Source organism: Rhinopithecus roxellana, chromosome 1, assembly GCF_007565055.1.
Source record: "Rhinopithecus roxellana isolate Shanxi Qingling chromosome 1, ASM756505v1, whole genome shotgun sequence".
Taxonomy (NCBI): domain Eukaryota; kingdom Metazoa; phylum Chordata; class Mammalia; order Primates; family Cercopithecidae; genus Rhinopithecus; species Rhinopithecus roxellana.
Window position 1 is genome coordinate 156,366,756 of NC_044549.1, and position 27,700 is coordinate 156,394,455.

Genomic DNA, 27,700 nt, shown 5'->3' on the forward strand with positions numbered 1-27,700 from the left:
TCTCTGTCACTTTTTATTTTATTGATTTTCTATTTGCTGCTTTACCTGGATCAGAAAGATAATTTCAAATTTCTTTGGAGGTTAGGTATTTTCTGATAATGAGAAGTTGGTAGGCATCATATTAACAGAGATGATTTTAAAAATATTTTTGGTAATTAACTGGACCATAAGAAAACAATACTAAACAAGCCAAATTACTCTTAGCTAAGGCTTGGAAATCTGGATAAAGAGGAAGAAGAGAAGGTAGAGAGAGTCCTTAGATTAGTAGCATAACCTACTAACCCTTCTTTTAGCACCCATGGTGCTAAAAGGAAGTCCCGCCAAAGCACTTCTGCCTTGGTTAGAGAATGTTCCAGTGTTGGGTTATGAACCTCCATGGCAGAGCCACAGCACTGACTCTCTGACCAGCTGGAATTTGCTGCAGGATGGGTATGGCCGAAAGGAGACCACTGTGAATTAACCAGGAGTAAGAACATCAAGACTGATCTTTATTTCACCCAGAGGCAGAGTGATAAAATGGCAATCTTCTCTATTTAAATTCTATCCCATCTTTCTTCTTGTCTTTCCTCTCAAGGTTGCTGGCAGAGGTGGTTGGGGCTATGTGCCTGGAGTGAAGATTCTGCCCATTGGTCAAGAGACCTCCCTCTCAGATGCTGGCTCTGCCCCTGCCTTTGGGGGTCGACCCTTGTACTCGCAGGACCTTAGGTGACTCTGTAAGTATAGTAAAATGCAGTTAATCTGATGTTATCATTCAATCTTTTTTAAAAAGTGGAGCAACCAGTTGACAAGGTAAGACTTTTTCCTGACATCTGTGGTTGTTTATTTAAAAGAACAGACAATATTTAAAATGAAAGACAAACTCAGAGGTTCAAATGCATCCAAAAAGTTGAAGCAGCAGTGACATATACATCCAAAGATGATTGTAGCTATTTAAAGCCATATCTTGTTTCTCTAGGCAAAAAGACAACGTTGGTTATAAAGCATATACCTTCTTTGCAGTATAAGGCAATGAAAGATAATCCTATTATTCTCTTTCTCAAAAGTCAATGGTCTTCAAAGTCATAGCAAAAAGATTATAAAGTGAGACTAGAGAATAATTTCCTCATAAAATTTCTGAACAAACTTTGCATCACATTCCATAATATTCCCTTGTCAATTATTTAAAAAGTTTTCTTAGCAAGCCTGCTTCTATGTTGCTCCCTCTGCTTTTCATCCTTATCATTAAGCTTGAAGCTTCTGTAAACTAAGAATTACTCAATCTAGGTTCAGCAAAAACAAACAGAATACTCCTCTGTGAAAGTCTGTTGCAAAGTGTAGTTAATGAGTAAACAGAAGTTATTGACTTGTGAGAAACAGTCTGACTCAGAAAGGGAAGTGGGAGTAGTTATTTGATATAACTAGCCCATTTTGGGAACAGAAAGTCAATTAATTTATGTCCCCCCTTTCCTCCCTTTGGCCAACCTGTCTTTCTTTCTTGTTATTTCTCTTTGACATCTGGAAGTTTTTCTTATTTCTAGTCCATTAATAAGTTCACCATTTAATCTCTTGACTTCCCTTATTTTCACACACATTCAAAGACCAGGTGCCACAGTTTATTAAGAATGTCAAGAATCTTTGTATGAAAATTCATGACATACGTTGCAAGGTACATAATTGTTATCAGAGAAGCCAACTGCAGCAGGCCATAAGGCACATTAGTTTGTTCATTTACTGTGCTAGTTTAGAAAACTTGGGGAGAAGATTCAGAAAAGATTCAGAATTGTGGCACACAATTTTATGCAGTCCATGGAGACTGATGGTGTCTCCACCGAGAGTCTCACCACTTCTCTTTAGATTGTTCTGAAGCTGCACAGTTTTTGGTGCATTATATCAGGATATTTTCATTTGGACAATGGAGAGAGGGATATTGATACTTTAATAAAGTATTAAAGAAATACCCATAGCTGCATACATTAATAAAGGGCATCAGCAAGATTGAAATCATAAGATTCTTTCATTTCTGTGGTTGGGTTATTTTCATTAACTGACTTCCAGGGGCGTCCAGGACATTTGGGGGAGGTTGTGTCTGGAAAATCTGATATTGGGTTAAATGAAAGCCCATTTGGTTCTATCTGGATGTCAGGGATCCAATCGTCATCACTCTCTGTGGGAGTTGGTGGTATAGGAGGCATCATAGTTACAATGAGATCAGAGTCCTGAAAGTCAGAAAAGGTATCTGCTACACCTGGCTGGGCCAGGGAAGGAATGGGTGTTGGCCCTTCTGTCTTCTCTTGTATCTGTGCAGAAGGTGTAGTACTATCTTCAGAAGAGCTTGCCAAATGCTCTGTTTTCCAACCATTATGCTTTCCATTCTTTTTGCCTTTATTTTTATGTTTTCCATGGCCATGACCATGCTTATGCTTATGTCCATGGTCAAGGACATGGCCCCCTTGGTGTTCAAGATCATCATCAAGTTTGAACTTATGTCCATGACCAAGACCATGCTGTTGTTGGTGTCCACGGCTGAGGCCATGTCCCCTTTGATGCTCATGCCCTTGGTCATGTTCATGTTTATGGCCATGGCCAAGATTATATTTTTTTTGTTTTTCATGGCCCCAGTCATGTCTATGAGTACGCCCTTGTTCTTTTCCTGACTCCCACTCTTCATCTTGTGCAGGTGCCATGGAAGTGTGGGGTGGACTTACAGATGTTTCTTCTTTTATTTCCCCTCCTTGTGTTGATCGGAAAGGTGAAAAACCTGGAGGCCTTTTCATCAATGAGATCTAAACAGAAAATATTAAGATGAAAGTATTACTGCAAAAATCATGCTATCAATGGAGGAAAGAAACACTGAGATCTGGCAGTGCCATCTTAGTTTACAATGGGGGAGGTGTTTTCCAGAGCTTAAATACTGTATTAATATTCCAGAAAGGATGAATAATATGTTTTTGTCTTTTGATTGATCTTAAAATTTGTGGACATTGATTATTGTTCTTAACAATACTGTAAAATGGCCAGGCACTGTGGCTTACGCCTGTAATCTAAGCACTTTGGGAGGCCAAGACAGGCAGATCACTTGAGGTCAGGAGTTTGAGACCAGCCTGGCCAACATAGTGAAACCCCAACTCTACTAAAAATACAAAAATTAGCTGGGTGTGGTGGCACATGCCTGTAATCCCAGCTACTCAGGAGGCTGAGGTAGGAGAATCACTTGAACCCAGTACGTGGAGGTTGCGGTGGGCTGAGATGGCACCACTGCGCTCCAGCCTAGGTGACGGTGACTCTGTCAAAAAAAAAAAAAACAAGACAAACCAAACCAAACAAACAAACAAAAACCAAACAACAAAAAACACTGTAAAATAAGCTGAGCATTTTTTCTTCATCTGGAAAAATTCGGTGGTTAAGCTAGCTAATCTCTAGGGTATCTTCTTCTTCTTTTTTTTTTTTTGAGACAGAGTCTCACTCTGTCGCCCAGGCTGGAGTGCAGTGGCGCGATCTCGGCTCACCGCAAGCTCTGCCTCCCGGGTTCACGCTATTCTCCTGCCTCAGCCTCCCAAGGAGCTGGGACTACAGGTGCCGCCACCACGCCCGGCTAATTTTTTTGTAGTTTTTAGTAGAGACGGGATTTCACTGTGTTAGCCAGGATGGTCTCTATCTCCTGGCCTTGTGATCCGCCTGCCTAAAGTGCTGGGATTACAGGCGTGAGCCACGACGCCCGGCCATCTCTAGGGTATCTTCTAGGCCTATGTTTATGCAAGCACTGTATTTAATTGTTGATACTACTGTTATTACCACCATCACTGCTTTTATCCTAAAAGGCCCTAAGTGGCTTTATGAACTGAATATATAGGGAGCATGTATCCATGATCACTTCGTTGTGCTGAAGTACACTGAGACATATTTGCAAACTGGCCGGGCGCGGTGGCTCAAGCCTGTAATCCCAGCACTTTGGGAGGCCGAGACGGGCGGATCACGAGGTCAGCAGATCGAGACCATCCTGGCTAACACGGTGAAACCCTGTCTCTACTAAAAAAATACAAAAAAACAGCCGGGCGAGATGGCCGGCGCCTGTAGTCCCAGCTACTCGGGAGGCTGAGGCAGGAGAATGGCGTGAACCCGGGAGGCAGAGCTTGCAGTGAGCTGAGATCCGGCCACTGCACTCCAGCCCGGGTGTCAGAGCGAGACTCCACCTCAAAAAAAAAAAAAAAAAAAAAAAAAAAGAAATGCAGCCTTAGTACAATGTTTGTGTGTTAGACTATCTACATACCTACACACAACAAAAGACCAAATCAGAAAAGAGGGAGAAGAGGCAACTTGCATCAAAGAAGTCGATTTGTAGATTGATTCTACCTACACTTTTGCTACCTGTGAGAATGTGTTAATTGGAGGCAGTGTTTGGTGATGCAAAGAACATGGTCACTGCAGTCAAGCCAGACCCTACTGGTAATCAGCATGGTGATGAAAAGGGTAGACTCTGAATTGACCAAGATTTGAATCCAAGTGCTGTCAGCTTCACTTTTGTCTTCTGTAAAATAGAAATAATAACAGCACCTGCCTCACAGAGTTATAAGGAGGACTGGAAAATGTGAGTGAAGCCTTCAGTATAGTGCCTGGGACAGAGGAAGCATTTGATAATGTCATTATTCCCTCAGGACCTCAGAGTCTTTCTAATTTTTAGTGTCTCATCCTTGACAATAAGGAAAGTGTTCCTATGTCCCAGAGATCTTTTAAGACTTAAAGTAGAAAAATGACATCAAGAATGCTTCTCAAACTTGATTCATGCATATGAATCCCCCGGGGATCTCGTTAAAATTCGGTAGCTGTGAAGTGGGGTTTGCAAGTCTGAATCTTTCTTTCTTTCTTTCTTTCTTTCTTTCTTTCTTTCTTTCTTTCTTTCTTTCTTTCTTTCTTTCTTTCTTTCTTTCTTTCTTTCTTTCTTTCTTTCTTTCTTTCTTTCTTTCTTTCTTTCTTTCTTTCTTTCTTTCTTTCTTTCTTTCTTTCTTTCTTTCTTTCCTTCCTTCCTTCCTTCCTTCCTTCCTTCCTTCCTTCCTTTCCCTCCCTCACTCACTCCTTTCTTTTTCTTTCTTTCTTTCTTTCTTTCTTTCTTTCTTTCTTTCTTTTTTTTTTTTTTTTGTTGAGGGCGGAGTCTTGCTCTGTCGCCCAGGCTGGAGCGCAGTGGCGCGATCTCCGCTCACTGCAAGCTCCGCCTCCTGGGTTCACGCCATTCTCCTGCCTCAGCCTCCCAGTAGCTGGGACTACAGGCGCCCGCCACCCTCCCGGCTAATTTTTTGTATTTTTAGTAGAGACGGGGTTTCACTGTGTTCGCCAGGATGGTCTCGATCTCCTGACCTTGTGATCCGCCCGTCTCGGCCTCCCAAAGTGCTGGGATTACAGGCTTGAGCCACCGCGCCCGGCCTTCTTTCTTTCTTTCTTTCTTTCTTTCTTTCTTTCTTTCTTTCTCTTTCTCTCTCTCTCTTTCTTTCTCTTTCTTTCCTTCTTTCCTTTCTTTCTTTCCCTTCCTTCCTCCCTTCCTCCCTCCCTCCCTCCCTCCCTCCCTCCCTTCCTTCCTTCCTTCCTTCCTTCCTTCCTTCCTTCCTTCCTTCCCCTCCCTCACTCACTTCTTTCTTTCTCTTTCTTTCTTTCTTTCTTTCTTTCTTTCTTTCTTTCTTTCTTTCTTTCTTTCTTTCTTTTCTTTCTCTTTCTTTTCTTTCTTTCTTTCTTTTCTTTCTTTCTTTCTTTCTTTCTTCTTCTTTCTTTCTCTTTCTTTCATTCTTTCCTTTCTTTCTTTCCCTTCCCTTCTCCCTTCCCCCCTCCCTCCCTCCCTCCCTCCCTCCCTCCCTACACTCCCTACCTCCTTCCTTCCTTCCTTCCTTCCTTCCTTCCTTCCTTCCTTCCTTCCTTCCTTCCTTCCTTTCGACAAAGTTTCGCTCTTTGTTGCCCAGGCTGGAGTGCAGTGGCAGGATCTCGGCTCACTGCAACCTCCACCTCCTGGGTTCAAGGGATTCTCCTGCCTCAGCCTCCCGAGTAGCTGGGATTACAGATGTGCGCCACCACACCCAGCTAATTTTTGTAGTTTTAGTAGAGACAGGGTTTTCACCATGTTGGCCAGGTTAGTCTTGAACTCCTGACCTCAGGTGATCTGCCTGCCTTGGCCTCCCAAAGTGCTGGGATTACAGGAATGAGCCACCACTCCCGGCCGTGCATTTTTCACATGGTCCTTGCATGTCAGCAGAATGCAGTGGAGTGCTGTATCGGGCCTCAGGTACACCTGGCATAGCCAGTGTTGCTCCCCCACAGCAGGACTGCAATGCACTAGGAGAGAGTCTATAGACGCTTCACTGAGACACTGACAATGTGTGAGAAGTGATCAGGAGGACTGTTACTCTCCTTTGTAGCCATTAAACAGACATCAGCACAGAAGTGTGAGAGTTACTTCCCATTTAAAAAGATAGCTCCCCAATTCATTTCAGTAATGGTTCATTTTCAACCCCCAAATACCGATTTTCAGAATGAGCAGAACCGACCCCACACTGACTGTAATTAGAATCATACCATTCCCAGTGGTTGACAGTTGACAGTAGGGTAAATTTTTTTCTCCCAGGGTACCACATAAACTTCAGCATTGCAATCTAGGCTTTGCTATCCATAAAAACAGAAGTCAAAAGAGAGACAGTGTTATTCATGAGATATTTGCACAAATGATTCTAAAAACATCAAATAGGCTTCCAGTGAAAAAGTAGACAGGTGCATGACTACTCACACCAAGTTTTTTGGTCTCACAGCTTTCGGTCAACTCTTCATTACCTTCCTTGGAACATGTGGTTTCCCTGGCCACGAAGTCAATAAAATATTTCTTGCCAGCCACCACCTGAAAAATTAATTAGTACAAAGTAAACGCTTAAAAATATTTGCATAATAAATCATTTATCTTCAAGAAATTTTAAGGGAGAATCTTGAAATTTTAATTGACCAACTTAGGGAGTTACATTAAAAAAGTACAAATGTTTGGCATTAAAGCTTGGCATGCATATTTAAAATATTTGGCTGTCGGTTGCTCCCATTTCCTTTTCTAAATGGGGGAAGAAATAAGCAAGCTATAATTTTTTTTTTTTGAGACGGAGTTTGGCTCTTGTTGCCTGGGCTGGAGTTCAGTGGCATGATCTTGGCTCACCGCAACCTCTACCTCCTGGATTTAAACAATTCTCCTGCCTCAGCCTCCTGAGTAGCTGGTATTATAGTTGCCCGCCACCATGCCTGGCTAATTTTGTATTTTTAGTAGAGATGGGGTTTCTCCATGTTGGTCAGCCTGGTCTCGAACTCCCGACCTCAGATGATCCACCTGCCTCGGCCTCCCAAAGTGCTGGGATTACAGGCATGAGCCACCATGCCTGGCCTATAATCTTTATTTATTTATGTATTTATTTGAGTTTTATTGTCCAATGGCTGTTAAATTCACTAGTAATTCAAGGGCTCAAGTTGTAATATCTAAGAATCTAACAGGAATAGGAAGAAAAACTTAAAATGTTTTTAAACATGCCTTATTGTCTTGCCAAATCTTGAATTGGTGAAATACTGAGTTAGTACTACTGTAGAAATTATGTGGATTAAATTTTGTAATTAGAAAAATTATTTGGGGTTTTTATTGTTCTCTTACTATTTTTAATACTAAGAAATTATTTTAGGCTGGGTGTGGTGGTTTGTGCCTGTAATTCCAGCACTTTGGGAGGCTGAGGCAGGTGGATCACTTAAGGCCAGCTGTTCAAGGCCAGCCTGGCCACCTCTACTAAAAATATGAAAATTAGATGGGCATCGTGGTGCACACCTGTAATCCCAGCTATTTGACAGGCTGAGGCAGGGGAGTTACTCGAACCCAGGAGGCGGAGGTTGCGGTAAGCCAAGATCATGCCACTGCACTCCAACCTGGGTGACAGAGTGAGACTCCGTCTCAAAAAGAAAATAAATTATTTTAATCTCTAGCAACAGTTTTAATCACTACTCAATGCTATCTTCCATTAAATATTTTGTGGCCCAATTTCTCAACCAAATTATTTAGTATTAAATTGTAGTATTTAAACAGTGACTCCTGCCTGTAGTCTCAAGCACCTTGGGGGCCTGAGCCGTGTAGATCACCTGAGGTCAGGGGTTTGAGACCATCCTGGCCAACATATAGTGAATCCCTGTCTCTACTAAAAATACTAAAACTTAGCCAGGCATGGTGGCAGGCATCTGTAATCCCGGCTACTTGGGAGGCTGAGGCAGGAGAATTGCTTGAACCCGGGTGGCAGAGGTTACAGTGAGCCAAGATTGTGCCACTATACTCCAGCCTGGGTGACAGAGTGAGACTCTGTTTCGGGAAACAAAACAAAACAAAAACAAACAAACAACAAAAACACAACTAAACTAAAACAAATAAATAAATATTCACCAAAAGTCAGTATGAGGAAGACCTTTCTTAGACGAAAAGCAGAGGACAGAAATCTAAAGGAAGGGGAAAATATTAAAACTTGACTAGAGAAAAATGAGAACTGCTTCTGAAAAATCACAATAAGCAAAATAGAAAGGCAAGCTGGGAAAATATGATATAGAATCAATATCTGTATGCATATAAAGCCCAATACTAAAAAATGGACAAAAGCCATGAGCAGGTATTTCAGAGAAGAAGTTAAAATGGTCATTAAGCCTGAAAAAAAGTTTAACTTCATTAATAAACAAAAACATGCACATTAAAAAAGCAATGAGACATCATTGTTAGCCTTCCATGCAGGCAAAGATGAAAACAAAAATTGATGATACGTGGCATTGGCCAGGCATAGGAATCAAGCAGCCTCAGTCACTGCTGGTAGGAAAAGAATTTAAATTGAGATCCTCAACTGGTGTCTTTTTGCTTTTATTTTTTGAGACAGAGTCTCACTCTGTCATCCAGGCTGGAGTGCGGTGACACCATCTTAGCTCACTGCAACCTCCACCTCCTGAGTTCAAGTGATTCTCCTGTCTCAACCCCTGCAAGTAGCTGAGATTACAGGCAAGTGCCACCATGACCAGCTAATTTTTGTATTTTTTGTAGAATGTAGAATGTATTTTTTGTAGAATGTTGGCCAAACTGGTCCCAAACTCCTGACCTCAGGTGATCCGCCCGCCTCTGCCCCCGAAAGTGCTGGGATTACAGGCGTGAGCTACCACACCTGGCCTCAACAGGTGTCTTATACCCAGGTGATGTGAGTGTAAATTGGCATCATTGCAAATATTTAGTGATTTTGGCAATTTGCATCAAGTCTTAGATATATACATATTCTTTGACATTTCTAGGACTTTGTCAAAGGAAAAATTTCTGCATGTGCACACACAGATCTTGGAAGTGTATTCATCTCAGCAGAGGCAGACAGGAGCATCAACAGCCTTGGGGACAGCAGCAGTGGTGGCAGGGCAAAATAAAACGTATATGAAACTGCAATCACTAACGTGTGAAAATGGAAGATTCAGGAAGTGTTTGGTATCTGAAATGTGAACCCAACATGGAATCAACATGCATCCAAACAGGACTAAATGTGCAAACCCAGGGCAAGATTAAAACTATAAAATATATATTTAGCAATTTGGCAAATTGGTCATTTGGAGACTAGCTTTTAGTAAATTCATCATATGTTTAATTGATTTCCAGTCAATTGGCTGCTTCCACCAAGGCCGCCTTGGGTGACTATGTCCAAGCAGCCAAATTGCTCTCTTTAAATGCAAAAATCAGTTAAGATTCATCTCTCTCAAGTAAGTTTGAAATTCTCACAATATTCAGATTCACTTGACAACTAACTGATGGGTTACCTCTTTGTGTCTCCCTGGCATCCTTAATGTAGACACACACACATACTAGAATGTTGATTTGTTAATCTACAGAGAAAACTGTAACTACTAAGAAAACTAGATATTCATGCTTGAGAATGAGTGGTTCTGTTTTTGATGGCAAACCTCTGACATACAACACATGGTGGCCTATTCCTACAACATTCAGAATAGAGAATAAGGGAGCTGGGAGCAGTGGTGTGCGCCTGTAATCCTAGCTACGTGGGAGGTTGAGATGGTCACATTGCTTGCTCCCAGGAGTTCGAGTCCAGCCTGGGCATCACAGTGAGACCCCCATCTCTCTCTCACACTCTCTCTTTTTTTGTTTGCTCTGTTGCCCAAAGGGTCTTGCTCTGTCACCTAGGCTGGAATGCAGTGGCATGATCACAGCTCACTGCAGTCTCGACCTCCCGGTCTCAAGCAATCCTCCCACTTCACCTTCCCAAAGTAGCTGGGACTACAAGCACATACCACCATATCCAGCTAATTTTTTAATTCTTTTTTTTTAAATTATTTTTTGAGATGGAGTTTCACTCTTGTTGTCCAAGCTAGAGTGCAATGGCGTGATCTCGGCTCACTTCACCTCTGCTTCCCAAGTTCAAGTGATTCTCCTGCCTCAGCCTCCTGAGTAGCTGGGATTATAGGCTGATTTTTGTATTTTTAGTAGAGACGGTTTTTCATCATGTTGGTCAGGCTGGTCTCGAACTCCTGATCTCAGGTGATCCACCTGCCTTGGCCTCCCAAAGTGCTGGGATTACAGGCATGAGCCACCACATCTGGCCTTTAATTCTTTTTTTGTAGAGACAGGGTCTTGCTATGTTGCTCAGGCTGATCTCGCTCCTGGGCTCAAGTGATCCTCCTGTCTCGACCTCCCAAAGTACTGGGATCACAGGCATGAGCTACCACGTCTGGCCCCGTCTCTCTTAAAAAACAACAAGGAAAAAAAAAAAGTTTCACAAAAAAGCAAAAATATAAAGTGAGAATTAAAAGCTGACAAGAGCATGAATGGCGTAGATTGGCATCCCTTTCAAGTAAACCTAACGTGGCCATGTGGCAATGAAATCAGAGAGAGAGGGTGGTCGTGTCTGGGATAGAAACCAGTGCTCAAGTAGCAGAGAGATCCAAGTGTCAGTATTGATTTACTTTAATCTAATTTATTTACTTTTTTCAGTTACAAAAGTAACACAGAAAATTAGAAAGTTTAAAGTAGCCTGTTATTCCATCATCTAAAAATCTCCCCTATGACTATGAGACATTCGTTTTTTTGTTTGTTTCCAGACGGAGTCTGACTCTGTTGCCCAGGCTGAAGTGCAGTGGCAGGATCTCGGCCCACTGCAACCTCCGCCTCCCGGGTCCAAGCCATTCTTGTGCCTTAGCCTCCTGAGTAGCTGGGATTGCAGGTGTGCACCATCACACCCTGCTAATTTTGGGATTTTTATTAGGTTGGTGCAAAAGTAATTGTGATTTTGCCATTACTTTGGCAAAAACCACAACTACTTTTGCACCAACCTAATAGTGTAGATGGAGTTTCACCATGTTGCCCAGGCTGGTCTCAAACTCCTGACCTCAAGCAACCCACCCACTCCGGCCTCCCAAAGTGCTGGGATTACAGACGTGAGCCACTTTTTTTTTTCAACATTATTTTCTGTCCTTTAAAATAACACAATTGATAACATCACGTATATTCAATTTTATGCCTCCTTTTTTTCATTGAATATTATAACACAAGACATTCCCCGTATCAAGAGCTCCTCACAAAGATACTTTTAAATTGCTGCTTAACACTCTGTTCTGAGGATATGCCAGGCATGATCTAATCATTCTCATATTAATCATTTTGACAGTTTACTGTTTTTGCTGTTATATTTAAAACTGCAGTGAATAGCATGGTATATAAAGACTCCTATTTTAGATTCCTAGAAATTCAATTCGGAGCCAAAAGCATGAACTTTTTAGTGAGAATTTTTTCACCAGATTATGAGGATTATGTTGGCTTGCTGTAACAGTTTGGCTCTATTTTGATTATTTTTCTTTAGCTTGTATTTAGGGAAGCCAATTTTGAGTTCCTAAAACAGGGATCTGTCCATAATCATCTCAGAGACTATTGGAGTTGCTAGAAATGTAGGCTCTTCTCTTTTTTTGAGACGGAGTTTTGCTCTTGTTGCCCAGGCTGGAGAGCAATGGCGCAATCTCAGCTCATTGCAACCTCCACCTCCCGGGTTCAAGTGATTCTCCTGCCTTAGCCTCCTGAGTAGCTGAGATTACAAGCATGCATCACCACACCCAGCTAGTTTTGTAGTTTTAGTAGAGACGAGGTTTCTCAATGGTCAGGCTGGTCTCGAATTCCTGATCTCAGGTGATTTGCCTGTCTCGGCCTCCCAAAGTGCTGGGATTACAGGCATGAACCACTATGCCCAGCAAATGTAGACTCTTCTAATACAGTCACTCATTTTACAAATGGGGCCACAAAGGCTTAGAACATTTGAATGACCACCCAGAGTGATCTGGCATATGAGTGGCAGATGCTATGGTGGAACTGAGTCTCCTGACTCCCAGGAGACACTCCTGTCAATCTTCTATTGACAGGGCATGAAAGGAAGATGAATCCCCAGAGGGTACATTTGCAGGAGAGCGAGATCCCAGGCAGAGAGAACAGTGGGTGAAAGACATGGAGGCAAGAGAGTTTGGAGCCTGGGCAGTGATGGATTGCCTGATGTGGCCGAGCCCAAGGCATTATGTGGTATTATAATGAGAGATGAGTCTAGAAAGACATAGAGTAAGTTTTGCTGGCCCTAGCCCTGAATTTTATTAATTGTATCACGGTTGCTATTGTATTTATTTATTTAGACAGAGTCTCGCTGTGTTGTGAGGCTGGAGTGCAGTGGCGTGATCTCGGCTCACTGAAACCTCTGCCTCCCAGGTTCAAACGATTCTCCTGCCTCAGCCTCCTGAGTAGCTGGGACTATAGGTGTACACCACCACGCCCAGCTAATTTTTGTATTTTTAGTAGAGACAGGGTTTCACCATGTTGGCCAGGATGGTCTCGATCTCTTGACCTTGTGATCCACCTGCCTCAGCCTCCCAAAGTGCTGGTATTACAGGCGTGAGCCACCGTGCCCAGCCGCTATTGTATTTATATAGCATTTTACAGTTTGAAAAAATGATATGACATATATTAACTTATTTGATCCTCACCTCAGTCCTTCACATATAGAAAACAGAGAGAATGTTGTAAAACACCTGTCCAGGATCAAGCATACAGGGAGATTGGCACTTAATTTATCAAATCTAATGCACCAAATCACATTATCAAATGTATCATTTCCTAAAGCAGAGCCAAGATCAATGGCAAAATTAGTAAGCAATTTGCACATAGACTATAGCGTTACTGCTTTTGTAGCATAATTTACAAACCTGTACTCTTGCTTTTTTCACATTGTCAATCTTGAAATAGAAAGTTGCGTTATTCTCTGCATTAAGCTTTGTGATAGTGTGAGTCAGTGTCTCCTCCAGCTCTGGGCTGTTGGTGGGTATATCTCTGGGGCAGCCCACGCAAATCTTGGAAGGTGGTTGTACAAAATCCTCCCCTGAAAGGATCAGGTTTTAAGTCAGCATGTACACTGAAGTAGCAGCCTGGCCTAGCATCCCTCCTGCACAAGAACCAGCATCCACATGTATAAAGGGCCACATGGGAGCCCAGGCCCAGTAGTGAGTGCGTGAAGGTTGTCTGTCTGACTGTCACTTCCTGCCTCTCTTCTTTTCCCCTCCTCAGTGCCCAGTGTATTTAGGGAAACATTTTCAATAGGAAGGTGCGAGTAACTCAATCAAAATGCTACACTTTTCCTGAATTTTTGCATTTTTGATGGAAACTGTAAAAAGCAATGCTTAATTTAAAGGAGTGACTCTCATGAGAAAAATTTAAGTGTTGTGGTTCTGGTGAACAGGCAGCTTCAGACTACTCATGGTGGAATGCATACAAGTGTTTTTCAAGTATGAGAAAAGCACACCCTTGTTATAAGAAACACTGACCTGACCACAAACTCACACTATCTCCATTTCCTCCCATTATAACATGCAGGAAAAAAAAACCCCAGCTTAATTGAAAGGGTTTTATTCTGAGTGCTAAGAAATAAAATACAGGTCTCTCCAACTTACAACAGCTGACTTAAGGACAACTTGTAGAGAAGAGAGACCAGTTGGCATTGTACCCAAAGGCCGACTTTACCCAGGGGTCATAAATTTCCCTTCTGTCTTCATAACCCATTCTGGCCACTTGCAGAACAGTCTGAGCTGCAGCACAACTGGGCAGGGAAGGGGTCCAGTGTTCTCATCAAGGGGTGCATCTGTGTCTGCAGGTTACACAGACTTTGGAGTATATCATGGGAGCCAAAACACAACTTACAGGAAAAGACCCAGCCAGCTGTCTGGGACCGCTATTCCTCTATTGTGGTGCCAACGTGTGTTATTCCTTACCTGGATAAATGTCACAGTTCTGTGAGAAGGAAGCAATTCGTAGCTGAGTATCGATGTATGCATTATCTGTACATTCACCGGTATCCTGGTTTTTAGAAAGCATTTAAGTGCTCAGTTAAAAACATTTTTTAGAGTCTTTAAAGTAAACAACTAGTAAAATTGAAAAACAGGGATGTGTACTTTCCAAATCATTGTGTAGCAAAAAAAGAAACAAAACATAGTCTTACTGCGAAAGAGATACTAAAATACAGTTATATTAGTATCAATAGCATCAGCAAATACATGCATATACACAAGCACATGGAAAGCAGGAAATAAGATAAGAAGAAGATCTAGTATAGAAATAACAGCCATGTAAGTAAAAAGGTAAATTTCTAAAAAAAGAAGGTAAGACTTTCAGACTGTTAAAACACCAAATCAATGTATTACGGTTTCAAGAATCATCTTATAATAGAAACAATGTATAGAGCTTAAAAATAAAAGGTGAACAAAGCTACATGGGACAAATATAAACATAGCAGGAACTAGAGTATTAGTAATATTGGACAAAGTCAAATTCATGATAACAAAAACACTCATAAAGGTAGTAAAAATGATCATTTTATTTTTCAAAAGCATGGACTGGAAGGCATGGAATCAAAATACATAAAGTAGAAAAAATTACACATGTGAAGAGAAATGGATAGAAATAATCGTGGTGGGAAAATTTAGCATGCAATTACAAATCTAAGAAAGGGCAAGAGAAAAAATAGTAAGACCATAGAAGATTTGAATAACTTGATAAAGATTTATTTAAATGGTATTTTCATATGCTGCATATGATTTAAAATACTTTCATAAGTATCATAAAATTTGTATGTATTTGTGTGTGTGTGTATATACATATATATATATATATAATATATATATATATATATTTTTTTTTTGAGACAGTGTCTCTCTCTGTCACCAAGGCTGGAATGCAGTGGTTCAATCTTGGCTCATTGCAACCTCTGCCTCCTGGATTCAAGTGATTCTCCTGCCTCAGCCTCCCAAGTATCTGGGATTACAGGTGTGTGCAGCCACACCCAGCTATTTTTTTGTTTTTTTTTTAGTAGAGATGAGCTTTTGCCATGTTGGCCAGGCTGGTCTCGAACTCCTGATCTCAAGTGATCCACCCACCTCGGCCTCCCAAACTGCTGGGATTACAGGCATGAGCTATCGTGCCCAGCCAGTATCATACAAATATTGTTCATTGTTTTTACACCAGGTCACAAAAAGATTCAATAAATTTTACAAAGCATAAGCAATACAGAACATGTTCTTTCACCTCAGCACCAAAAAGAAAAAATAATCTGTAAAAATTAATAGCATGTTTAAACAAACAAAAATGATATACTTGAAAATATAAACATGCTTGCCAATAAAGTTAGGGTCTTTCTTGGATAAGGAAAAAAAAAAACAACCAAAATAACAAAAATGAGAATTCCATATAATGTTATCAGAACAGCATTTTAAGTTAATTTTTGACTTAACATGAGTTCATAGTTTGAAAACAGTGGGAGAAAAACAAATAGAAAAACCTACGCCTAGGTCTCCAGAAGTGAGGGGAAAAAAGAATAATAAACAAACATAGCCAAGTGCTGTGTGATAAATGTGATAAAACATGTATAGCATAAAATCTGCCATTTTAACCATTTTAAAGGATACAGTTCAGTGGCATTAATTTCATTCACAATGTCATGCAACCCATCACCATTTCCAAAAGTTTTCATCACCCCAAACAGAAATTCTCTACCCACTGAGCAATACACTCCCATTCTCTCCTCCTCTCCACTCACAAATTCACATCTACTCACTGTCTCTATGAATTTGCCTATTCTAGATGTTTCATGTAAGTGGAATCATACAATATTTTGTGTGTGTGTCTGGCTTATTTCACTTAACATCATATTTTCAAGCTTCATCCACATTGTGGCATGCATCAGAATTTCATTGTTTTTAAAGGGTGAACAGTGTTTCATTGTGTATATATATGATGGCACATTTTCTTTTCTTTTTCTTTTTTTTTTTTTGAGACGGAGTCTGACTCAGTCACCCAGGCTGGAGGTGCAGTGGCGCGATCTTGGCTCACTGCAAGCTCCGCCTCTCAGGTGCACGCCATTCTCCTGCCTCAGCCTCCCGAGTAGCTGGGACTCCAGGCGCCCGCCATCACGCCCAGCTAATTTTTTGTATTTTTAGCAGAGACGGGGTTTCACCGTGTTAGCCAGGATGGTCTCGATCTCCTGACCTTGTGATCCGCCCACCTCGGCCTCCCAAAGTGCTGGGATGACAGGCGTGAGCCACCGCGCCCGGCCTGCTGGCACATTTTCTTTATCACCTGTTGATGGATACTTGGGTTGTTTTGACTTTCTGGCTATTATGAATTTTGCTGCTATAAATATTCACGTGTAAGCATGTGTTTGAATATGCGTTTCCATTTCTTTTGGGCATATACCTAAGAGAGCAACTTCTGGATCATATAGTAATTCTATAGTTAAGTTTTTCAGAAATTGCCAAATTATTTTCTATAATGGTTGCAGCATTTTACAGTCCTACCAGCAATGCACAGAAGTTGTAATTTCTCCATGCCCTTTCTAATGCTTGTTATTTTGTGAACAAAAAGAGGTTTTTTATATATTCTGCATGTTAAACTCTTGTCAGATACATGATTTGCAAATATTTTCTCTCATTCTGTGAGTTGTATTTTTACTCCCTTGATAGCGTTCTTTTTACTTTTTTCTCAATAAAATAAATGCATGCTCAATTAGAAAACTCAGGAAGTATCAAAAAGTTCCAAAAAATATAAAGAATCAGAAAAAGTGGCTGGGCGTGGTGGCTCACACCTGTAATACCAGCACTTTGGAAGGCCAAGGTGGGTGGATCACCTGACGTCAGGAGTTCGAAACCAGCCTGGCCAACATGGCGAAACCCCCGTCTATACTAAAAATACAAACATTTGCTGGGCATGGCAGCGGGCACCTGTAATCCCAGCTACTCAGGGAGGCTGAGGCATGAGAATCACTTGAACTCTGGAGGCAGAGGTTGCAGTGAGCTGAGATTGCACCACTGCACTCCAGCCTGGGTGACAGAGCAAGACCCCTTCTCGAAAAACAAAACAAAAAAAAAAAAAAAGAAAGAAAAGAAAAAGCACCCACAATTCCAAATGAAAGTTAACTACGTTCTATATTTTGTCATAATTTGTTTTCTATCACTTTTTATATTTACATTTATTTTACATATTTAAATAAATCTACATGTATAGCTTTGTATCCCACTTTTTTTGTTTTTTACTTAACATTGTAACCATTTTACTATGTCACTAAAAATTAAAAATTTTTGATAGCTGTATCATGTTAAACTCTTGCAAATATTTTCTCTCATTCTGTGGGTTGTATTTTTACTCTGTATGGATATATTGTAATTTACTTAACCATTCTTTAATGTTGCATAAACAATTTATTTACAATATTTTTCTATTAAAAAACAACTGAAATTAACATTTTATGGTCTGGATTTCCCATATAAAAGAATTAGAAGCAGAATTACTAGATCCAAGGGCTTTCAGCAATTCCTTGCCTAAAGCACAGTCTTCTGCTCAAATGCAAACATCCCTGGGCACATATCATGTCTTAGCCATCTTAACATTCACTGGCTACTACTACCTTGAGATACACCGTTTTAATATAATTTTGGTTCAGATAACAAGATACGATGCTAGGAAGGACCACTAAGGGCTAGAGACTCAGGGTCTGTTTATTAAGGATAAAGGTAGGGAAGGGAAGATGAGAAAACAAGCAGAGAAAAGTTTGACATGAAGATTAACCCTGGGTAGAGCAAAGGAATACCATATGGGCATTGAGCACATGGGGAAGAAAAGGAAATAGGAAATTGTGGAGACATAACAAAGATACACTTGACAGTTCAAGCATTTTGTCTATTTGTAGTCCCTGGTTATACTCTGTAAATACTTATTGCTGGCCAGGCACGGTGGCTCACACCTGTAATTCCAGCACTTTGGGAGACCAAGGTGGGCGGATCACCTGAGATCAGGAGTTCCAGACCACTCTGGCCAACACGGTAAAACTCTGTCTCTACTACAAATACAAAAATTAGCCGTGCGTGGTGGTTGGCGCCTATAGTCCTAGTTACTTGGGAGGCTGAGGCAGGAGAATAGCTTGAACCTGGGAGGTGGAGGCTGCAGTGAGACAAGATTGCACCACTGCACTCCAGCATGGGGAACAGAGTGAGACTCTGTCTCAAAAAATAAATAAAATAAAATAAAGTTATAAAAAAATCCTTAATGCTAGCTGTGCAGATTCTTTGGCCAGGTAGGTAAGGCAGCTTGACCAGTGACGGGAGCTTTAGGCTTCCCGAGTGAATGTGAATATGAATTGCTGAATGTCATCTAAAATTTTCGTGACGGTCTTCCCACTCAGCTTGATAGTTACCATCAAAATGTAAACAAAATGCTAAGAACTTTATCATTAAATTTTTGCCCACTTACACCATTCCAAAGGGACTTGCAGTCTGGAGTTAAGAACAGAAAATTCTCTTTGGAACAATTCGTTTGCACAATTGAGTAGGTAATTCGAAAGTTCCATCCAGCCACCACCTGAAACAATTTCAGATTGAGTATTTAAAGCGTGATTTAAACATTATTCGCTGTGGGATATGAATGTTATGAGGAGGTTAGAAAACTGTGTGGCAATATAAAAAGTGCTCAAGAAATATAAATTATTATTATTACTAGGCAAAAAAATGCTGAATAAACATTGAGCACCTTAACACTCTCACATCTCTCACACAAACACACACACACACCCTATACACACACACACATACCGCTAGCCATCTGAAAATGACAAGCAATATATATATATTTTGCTATTTTTCAGCCAGTTTTGGAACATGGATTTCCTTAAGTAAATCCTAACAATAGTTCCTCTGCCAGGCTGCAGAGAGAAATGTTTACTGAATTTCATAAAATAATAATGCCTTTCTAGATGGATAAAGAAAACTTTGGAGGGGAGTGGTCTTTACTGCTGGGTCCTCAGGCTCTCAGGTTACCAAGTAGTAAGATTTCTCCTACTGTATTCTGGGCCTCTGCCACCCTGATAACTCTATATGGACATCATTGAGTAAAGCATGCTCACATGAAAGCAAGTTGTAAGGTTTATTAAATGTAGAGAATGTTACTGACCAAAGGGAATCACTCATAATAAGAGGCTGAAATACAAGCGACCCAGTCAACCATCAGAAAAGTCTGGGTGGGCCAGGAGTGGTGGCTCATGCCTGTAATCCTAGCACTTTGGGAGACTGAGACAGGCGGATCACCTGAGGTCTGGAGTTCAAGACCAGCCTGGCCAACTTGGGGAAACCTTGTCTCTACCGAAAATACAAAAATTAGCCGAGCCTGGTGGCAGGTGCCTGTAATCCCAGCTATTTGGGAGGCTGAGGCAGGAGATCTCTTAAACTTGGGAGGTGGAGGTTGCAGTGAACTGAGATAGCGCACCATTGCACTCCAGAACAAGACTCTATCTCAAAAAAAAAAAAAAAAAAAAAAAAGGACGACATTCTGGTTGTACTGAATCATTAAGAAGACTTGTAGTTGAGCGCAGTGGCTCAGGCCTGTAATCTCAGCACTTTGAGAGGCCGAGGTGGGAGGATCACTTGAGGTTGGGAGTTCGAGACCAGCCTGGCCAACATGGTGAACCCTCATGTACTAAAAATACAAAAATCAGCCAGATGTGGTGATGCGTGCCGGTAATCCCAGTTCCTCGGGAGGCTGAGACAGGAGAATTGCTTGAACCTGGGAGGCAGAGGTTGCAGTGAGCCAAGATCGTACCGCTGCTCCAGCCTCGGCAACAGAGCGAGACTGTCAAAAAACAAAACAAATAAAACAAAAAAAAACAACAAAAAAACCAGATTTATGGATATTTACTTTTTTTTTTCTGATGATACGGGAACTGTAACTTAGTGGGTAGCCAGGAAGCCATGCCGACCATTGTAGACACAATGTAATATTTTGGAGCTGTGTTTAACTCATGATGGCTAGGTGATAGTATAGTTTTCTGAAAATCCTAAGGCCACTATGACTTTTCACTGTCTCTAGGAAGAGCATGTCAGGACGATTACCCATTTGTCAAAATCAAACGTCAAAGGAAGGGGGTCTGATTAGACATCTTTTCTCACTTTACATGTTGTGGTATCCGACTCACTTTGACTAAGGAGAAAGGCCTTTGCTTCCTGTGCTAGTCACATGAAAACACCACCAGCCATGCAATCAGACATTTTAAACGTAAAGATCTAACACATTTTAGTAATACTAGGTGACCTAGAGAATTAAAGAACAAACCTGTCTTTGGGCCCGTTTTACTTCACTAAGCGTGAAGAGGGAGGAATGTTGAGTGTTGTTGTTAAAGTACTGAACGCCGTGTCTCAGGATGGGCTCCAGGTCTGGGCTCTGCGTTGATATAGGATGCACACAGCCGAGGCAGTTATACTGGGCTGTCACCACAGGGCCCTCGGCTTAACAAAGAGCAGACAAAAACGCAGCATCAGTGATTACAATCAGCATTCACATACATTGCCCTAAACAAAGAAGAGGCTGGGTATGGTGGCTCACTCCTGTAAAACCAGCACTTTGGGAGGCAGAGGTGGGTAGATTGCCTGAGGTCAGGAGTTCAAAACCAGCCTGGTCAACATGGTGAAACCCCATCTCTCCTAAAAATACAAAAATTAGCTGAGTGTGGTGGCATATGCCTGTAGTCACAGTTACATGGGAGGCTGAGGCAGGAGAATTGCTTGAACCCAGGAGATGGAGGTTGCAGTGAGCCGAGATCACGCCACTGCGCTCCAGCCTGGGAGACAGAGCAAGACTCTGTCTCAAAAGAAAAAAAAAAAATTGCAAACCATTCATCCCACAAGGGACTAACATCCAGCATATACAAGGAATGTAATCAACTCACCAATTAAAAAACCAAGTAGTCCCATTAAAAAGTGGGCAAAGGATCTCAGTAGGCATTTCTCAAAAGAAGACATACAAATGGCCAATGGGTATGTGAAAAAATGCCCAATATCACTAAGCATTAGGGAAATGCAAATCGAAACCATTACGAGATGAGATATCATCTTACCCATTAGAATGGCTATTGTTAAAAAGAGTTTGTATGAAATTACCAAGTAATGTTCATAACAGATAGCCCTAACCTACTGGTCAATAGAGGCAAAGTCTATAAAAAGGTAACGTAGCTGAAGAGTGAGTGGCACACCTGGAGGGACCCCCTGGGAGCCTGGGCTTCTTCACCCACCAAGCTCTCGCTGCTTGCCGTGTAAGCGGCAAACACAGCTAGGAGGGTATGGAGAAAAGGGAACGCTTATGCACTGCTGGTAAGAATGTAAATTAGTACAACCGCTATGGAAAATAGTGTGGAGATTTCTCAAAAAATGAAAACACCAAATACCATATATCCAGTAGTCCAGCTACTGGGCATCTACCCAGAGGAAAAGAAATCAGTCTATCAAAGGGGTACTTCCACTCCCAGGTTTGTCGCAGCAGTATTCACAATAGCAAAGATATGAAATCAACTTAAGTGTCCATCAAAGGGTGAATGAATAAAGAAAATGTGGGGGACCAGGCGCGGTGGCTCACACCTGTAATCCCAGCACTATGGGAGGAGGCTGAGGTGGGCAGATCACCTGAGGTCAGGAGTTCTAGACTGGCCTGGCCAACATGGTGAAACCCCATCTCTACTAAAAATACAAAAATTATCTGGGCATGGTGGCGGATACCCATAATCCCAGCTATTCAGGAGGCTGAGGCCGGAGAATTGCTTGAACCCTGGAGGTTGCAGTGAGCCAAGATCGCGCCACTGTACCCCAGCCTGGGTGACAGTGCGAGACTCCATCTCAAAAAGAAAAAAAAAAAGAAAATGTGGTATGTGTGCATAATGAAATACTATTTGGCCATAAACAAAGAATGAAATCATATCATTTAAAGCCACATGGACAGAACTGGAGGTCGTTCAGTGAAACAACCGAAACACCGAAAGACAAACTGCACGTTGTTCTCACTCATATGTGGAAGGTAAAACACTTAATCACATGGAGATAGAGGAGAGAAGAGAAAGATAGATACCAGAGGCTGAGCAGGGTAGGGAAGTAGAATGGGGAAATGAAGAGCTTGGTAAAATAGATACTGAATTATAGTTAGATAGAAGAAATACGTTCTAATGTTATACAGCAGACTAGAGTGACTGTAGTTAGCAACAATATATTGTATATTTCAAAGTAGCTAGAAGAGAGGACTTGAAATATTACCAATTCATAGAAATGATAAATATTCCAGGTGATGGGTACCCCAAATACTCTGACTTGATCATTACATGTTCAACGCATGTAAAAAACACTCACATGTACCTCATAAATATGTAAAATATAATGTATCAGTAAAAGAAAAAAAGAAAGAGAAGTTAATACATGTAAGGAGCTTCAAGTCATGGCTGAGACGTAAGGACTCAATACATGTTAGCTATTATTTTTATCCTGATTGTTGCTAATATGTTATTATGATTAATATGTTAGTATGTTGATTGTACCTCCAGACATATCATCTCATTTCAGCCTCACGACAGTCCTGTGAGGTGGAAAGTACTGTTACCTCCCTCTTCTAGACAAGGAAAAGGACAGCCAAGAAAGCAAGGAGCTCTGAAAGATTCCAGGCCAGGTCTGCCCTCAAAGCCTATGGGCTCCTCACTCTGGGATGCTGCCTACAATAGAGGGCAGGTCTTGTGTCTCCTGGTCCTTCTGCAGAGCCCTTGCACACACCAGGTACAATGCAGCACACAGGAAGAGTTGGGATAGTCCTAAGGGGATGATGGTCACAAGCCTGGCCCACCCTCCGGGCTCTGCTGCTCCACCCAATGCTCCCTAATTCTGCAAATGGCTTTATTACTGCCGCCCTCTGGGAGCAAGCAGAGCCTGGTCAAGGTTGTGTTCCTGGCACACAGAAGTAGTTAATTTCCCACCAGGGCAGTGCCAGAGGATAAACCAGGTACCTGGAGTAATCTGGCAGGACTGGGTAGCCACGGAGAATTTCATACTCGCCCTCTTCCCCACGGTTGCCGTGCATTCTCCAGTGGCCTAAAAAGAAAAGAAAGAGATCATTTATCCTAATCTTTCAGATGGGAAAGTCTACCTAGTACTGTTGCTAAATGTGGCTTTCCTTAAAAAAACAAAACAAAACTTGTGAAGATTTTATCCAAAAGAGTTTTGAGACATGAGAATAAATGTTTTTTATAGCCTAATGATTACTTGACATAAGCCACTGATATTCATGAGATGTTGGAGGAAAGACAGTGTAAAAAGGTTTTAAAGGTCGAGTCTTTGTTTTAAGCCCTGGAGGTATTTCTTTTTTCTTTTTCTTTTTTCTTTTATTTGTTTTTTGAGACAGAGTGTCACTCTTGTTACCCAGACTGGAGTGCAATAGTGCGATCTCGGCTCACTGCAACCTCTGCCTCCCAGATTCAAGCGATTCTTCTGCCTCAGCCTCCCACGTAGCTGAGATTACATGTGCGTGCCACCACGCCCAGCTAATTTTGTATTTTTAGTAGAGACGGGGTTTCACTATGTTGGTCAGGCTGGTCTTGAACTCCTGACCTCAAATGATCCAATCACCTCGGCCTCCCGAAGTGTTAGGATTGCAGGCATGAGCCACTGCGCCTGACTGAGCCCTGGAGCTATTTCTTTCTAACCAAGAGGGATGCAGAGGTCTAGAACCAGCCTGGTAAACACTCCTGTTATCTACCTCTCAACTTTAGTGAGTTAATACTGTTCATATAAACTTCAGTTTAACTTAACAGAAAAGACAAGGACCTTGGCATCAAAATGTTTTCAGTCCCAGCCTTGTCACCTGCTAGCTGTTACCTATGTCATGTCCCCTTGACTCTCGGAGTCTCAGTTTATCCATGTTGTAGGAGATAGAACACACCTGTCTCTTAGGGTTGTTGTGAACAGCATGTGTGCAAACACACGCTGTGTTTGCCTACTAGAGGCCCGCTACAGAGCAGGTACTTAACAATAGGCAGTTGTTTAATTGTTGTTGTTGAACAGTGTTTTTGTTTTGTCTTGTCATTCTTCAGTCATATCCATTGGATTCTAAGTGACAGGTATTATTCCATCAGGATAGAGCACACCTCCCTTTATCCACACAGCTCCTAGAAGCAGGCAGCACAGGGCACAGCAGCTACTTATCCCCACCTTGCAGATGAGATGATTGAGAAGGGAGAACCAGCACTGCAAACTCCTAGATTCCTGACTTGGAGTTCAGTGCTCTTCGGTAACCGCAGATGACTGACAGTGATCTTTTACGTTCTGACATAAAAGAAGGGAATCAATCCATGAAAAGAGAGGCTTGCTTCCGAGGCAGACACTGTCTGAAGTCTTTCTTAATTAAAGCAGAACAACCGGCTATGGTGTGCCAGGCCTATATGTTAGGCATTTGGTTAAGATAGGCATTGTTATCAAATTTATTTGCATAATTCATCTAATTTCATCCTCCGACAACCTGATGAGGTCAATATTATCTCCCACATACAGCGGAGAGTGCCAGTTCTGAGAGGTCACAGCTCCCCCGCTATCATACAGCTAACGGAAGGCAGAGTCAAGATTTGCACTCAAGGTTGTCCAACAGAAGCACCCAGGCCCTCCCCTTGCCAGCCCTTCAGCTTGGCCCAAATGTCCATCTGTTGTCTCTCTGGAGTCTGAGCTGCATGTTCTGACTGGACACTGACTGACAGCCCCCTTCTCATGGAAAGGCTTTCTCCACATTTAACTGCTGGCTTCTCCACGATTTTTCTGTCTATACAGGAATATAGATACAAAGCATCTGACTTTTCTACACATTGGAATGTTTATTTGCATTTCTCATAAACAGGCTCACCAGTAGTCATCATTTCTGCATGAGTAAAAAAATCTGGCAGAGTCAATGGAGAGAACAGAAGGCCCAAGAATGGTCAATACACTTACCGCTTCTGCAGCATCCTTGTAGTCACAGTCCTGCCAGGTTTTGCCACTTTGAACAGGACAATCCCCCTCCTTGATTTCGTACTTGAAGGAATAAAATGTGTCAGAGCCAACCTGAAAAGCAGCCAAAGATACTGAGGGTTCATCCAACTGACCCGATAGCAAATAATTCTAGTGGGTTTCAGTAACGTTAGGAATATTGATCTTTGACTTGAGAGCAAAGCATTCGCTTAAAATATATTTATATTTGTATCATAAACATTTATGTGAAAGAATGTTTCTAATATACTCACAATGTCGTTTTAAAGGTAACAAAGCAGTATGCATAGTATTAGCCCATTTTTGTAAAAACTGGTTTATATATAAATCTATGTTTTTAAAAAGTCTGGAAAGATACACAGTGAACTGTTAAAATGTTTGTCTGTCAGTGGTGAGATTATAATTATCTTTCACATTCTTCTTCAAGCAAACATTTCTAAGTGGTCTTTTCCCCTAATGAACATATATGACTTTTACCAATTAGAAAAAGCAAACAAGAAAACCTTAAACAAATGTTAACAGTTATCTCTGTATGGTGGAATTAATTATGGGTAATTTTAGCACTTTTATTTGGTTTGTTTTGTTTCCTACTTTTTCTTTTTTAAACAGCTTTATTGAGATATAATTTACGTGCCATAAAATTTACCCACTAAAGGTATACAATTTAATGTTTTCTGTATATTTACAACCATACCCACCACAATCTATTGGGTGCCACACCACAAATAAACTGTTGCTTGAGATCACCATGAAGCAGAATTTCTCACAGGACTGTACTCGATTGTGAAACAAAATGGGTCGATTTTATTTTCAGAAAAAATAACATGTCCACTGTGTTGATTTTCCTTTATCCCCATGTTGTCACATGGTTAGTTTTTTTTTTTTTTCTGCTAAAGTAACCAATTGCTTAACTGTCCCAGAGATACAGTCTTTTATAGTGAAATTTGTTTAAACATACTCTTGAAAGATTGGTATTTCTTTGAACCATGCATCCTGCAAGGGTTTATCTCCTACTGGAGTGTATCATTGCAATAATAATAAAAACTAACTAAAACATTGCTGTTAAACCTGGTACATTCAGCCATACAGACTTCTGTCTAATTCCGTAGAATTGCACTAAACTCATTCCTGACTCCTCTTAGACATGACCCATTAAGTATCCCCTCCCATTTAAGGTTTGTTTTTTAGCCTAGGGCCAGAGACCCAGTGAATTCTTTTGCTGCAGTCTAACTAAATTCCTAAATTCTCCCACTCTACTTGGTCCCGTTCAGATTTCTCCATTTACTTTGTTTCATTTCACCCATCTGCCTGAGGACGAGTCATACTCTGCCCTCCCACCCCAGGCCAGAGAGTGGTATCGGTCTTTCCACAAGTTGTAAGCTTCTACCTTTGATGATCACATCTTTGGTGGTGGTGGTGGTGGGTGGTGGTGGTGGGGTGGTGGTGCTGGGTGGTGGTGGTGGTGGGTGGTGGTGGTGGTGGTGTGGGGTGGTGGTGGTGGTGGGTGGTGGGTGGTGATGGGGGGTGGTGGTGGGGGGTGTGGTGGTGATGGTGGGGGGTGGTGGTGGTAGCAGGTGGGGGGTGGTGGTGGTGGGTGCTGGTGGTGGGTGGTGGTGGTAGGGGGTGTGGTGGTGATGGTGGGGGGTGGTGGTGGTGGTGGGGTGTGTGTGTGTGTGTGTGTGAGAGGCCTGGGCTCCTAGTGACAGTACAAATCCCAAGTGACTTCAAGGTTAAACACAGTTCACTCACCATCTTAGTGGCTTCCGTTACGCGGTACAATACGAACTGGTTGCTACTTTGGTTTTGACTGTTGTATTTCTTCAGAGCAGCATCCACAGCTTTAAATAAATCCTTGTCATCGCAGTCAATTTCGTCAGACTGTGATTCCTGGGTTAAACTTAGTAGCAGCCTGGAGCAGAGGAAAAGGATGGTAATTAGTTTCATGATCTAGCAATCTCCCTCTAGGAGCTGAGGGATGGTTTCACCAAGAATCAAGAGCCAACTTGGATACTGAATTTGACAATCTCCAGCCTCTCGTTTTCTGTCCTCCTCTCTGCCTCAGCACTCGGGGCACGGGTTAGATTCCTGCTGCCATACGCACACCCTGTTCCCAAAGGTTAAATGACTCTGCTGGGTTATCCAAACATATTTACGGCTAGAACATTGCAACACTGGGGTTGTTAACCTGCTCATTTGCATTTGAAAATCATGAGGGAGCACAGTGCATATTTCCAGGTGATTATACAACTTTATGTAGCAAATCAGAGCAGAATCTGATGAAGGAGGAGAAAAAAGTACCTACTAACTTGGTTATTCCCCTGTGACTTTCACA

The 27,700-nt window shown here is 41.7% G+C and overlaps 1 protein-coding gene across 1 annotated transcript; it reads right to left on the bottom strand.

The window, feature by feature from the left end:
• On the bottom strand, positions 1–27,574 carry KNG1 (kininogen 1). Its single transcript, XM_010389702.2, has 11 exons — positions 27,118–27,574; positions 25,333–25,443; positions 23,364–23,448; positions 20,663–20,835; positions 18,812–18,919; positions 14,287–14,371; positions 13,228–13,400; positions 6,740–6,847; positions 6,532–6,618; positions 2,685–2,762; positions 1–711 (listed from the first exon to the last, which is right to left on the bottom strand). Exons 1-11 carry the CDS (start codon positions 27,310–27,312, stop codon positions 631–633), a joined length of 1,284 nt encoding a protein of 427 aa, XP_010388004.1. The 5' UTR covers positions 27,313–27,574; the 3' UTR covers positions 1–630.
• Positions 27,575–27,700: the final 126 nt, after the last annotated feature.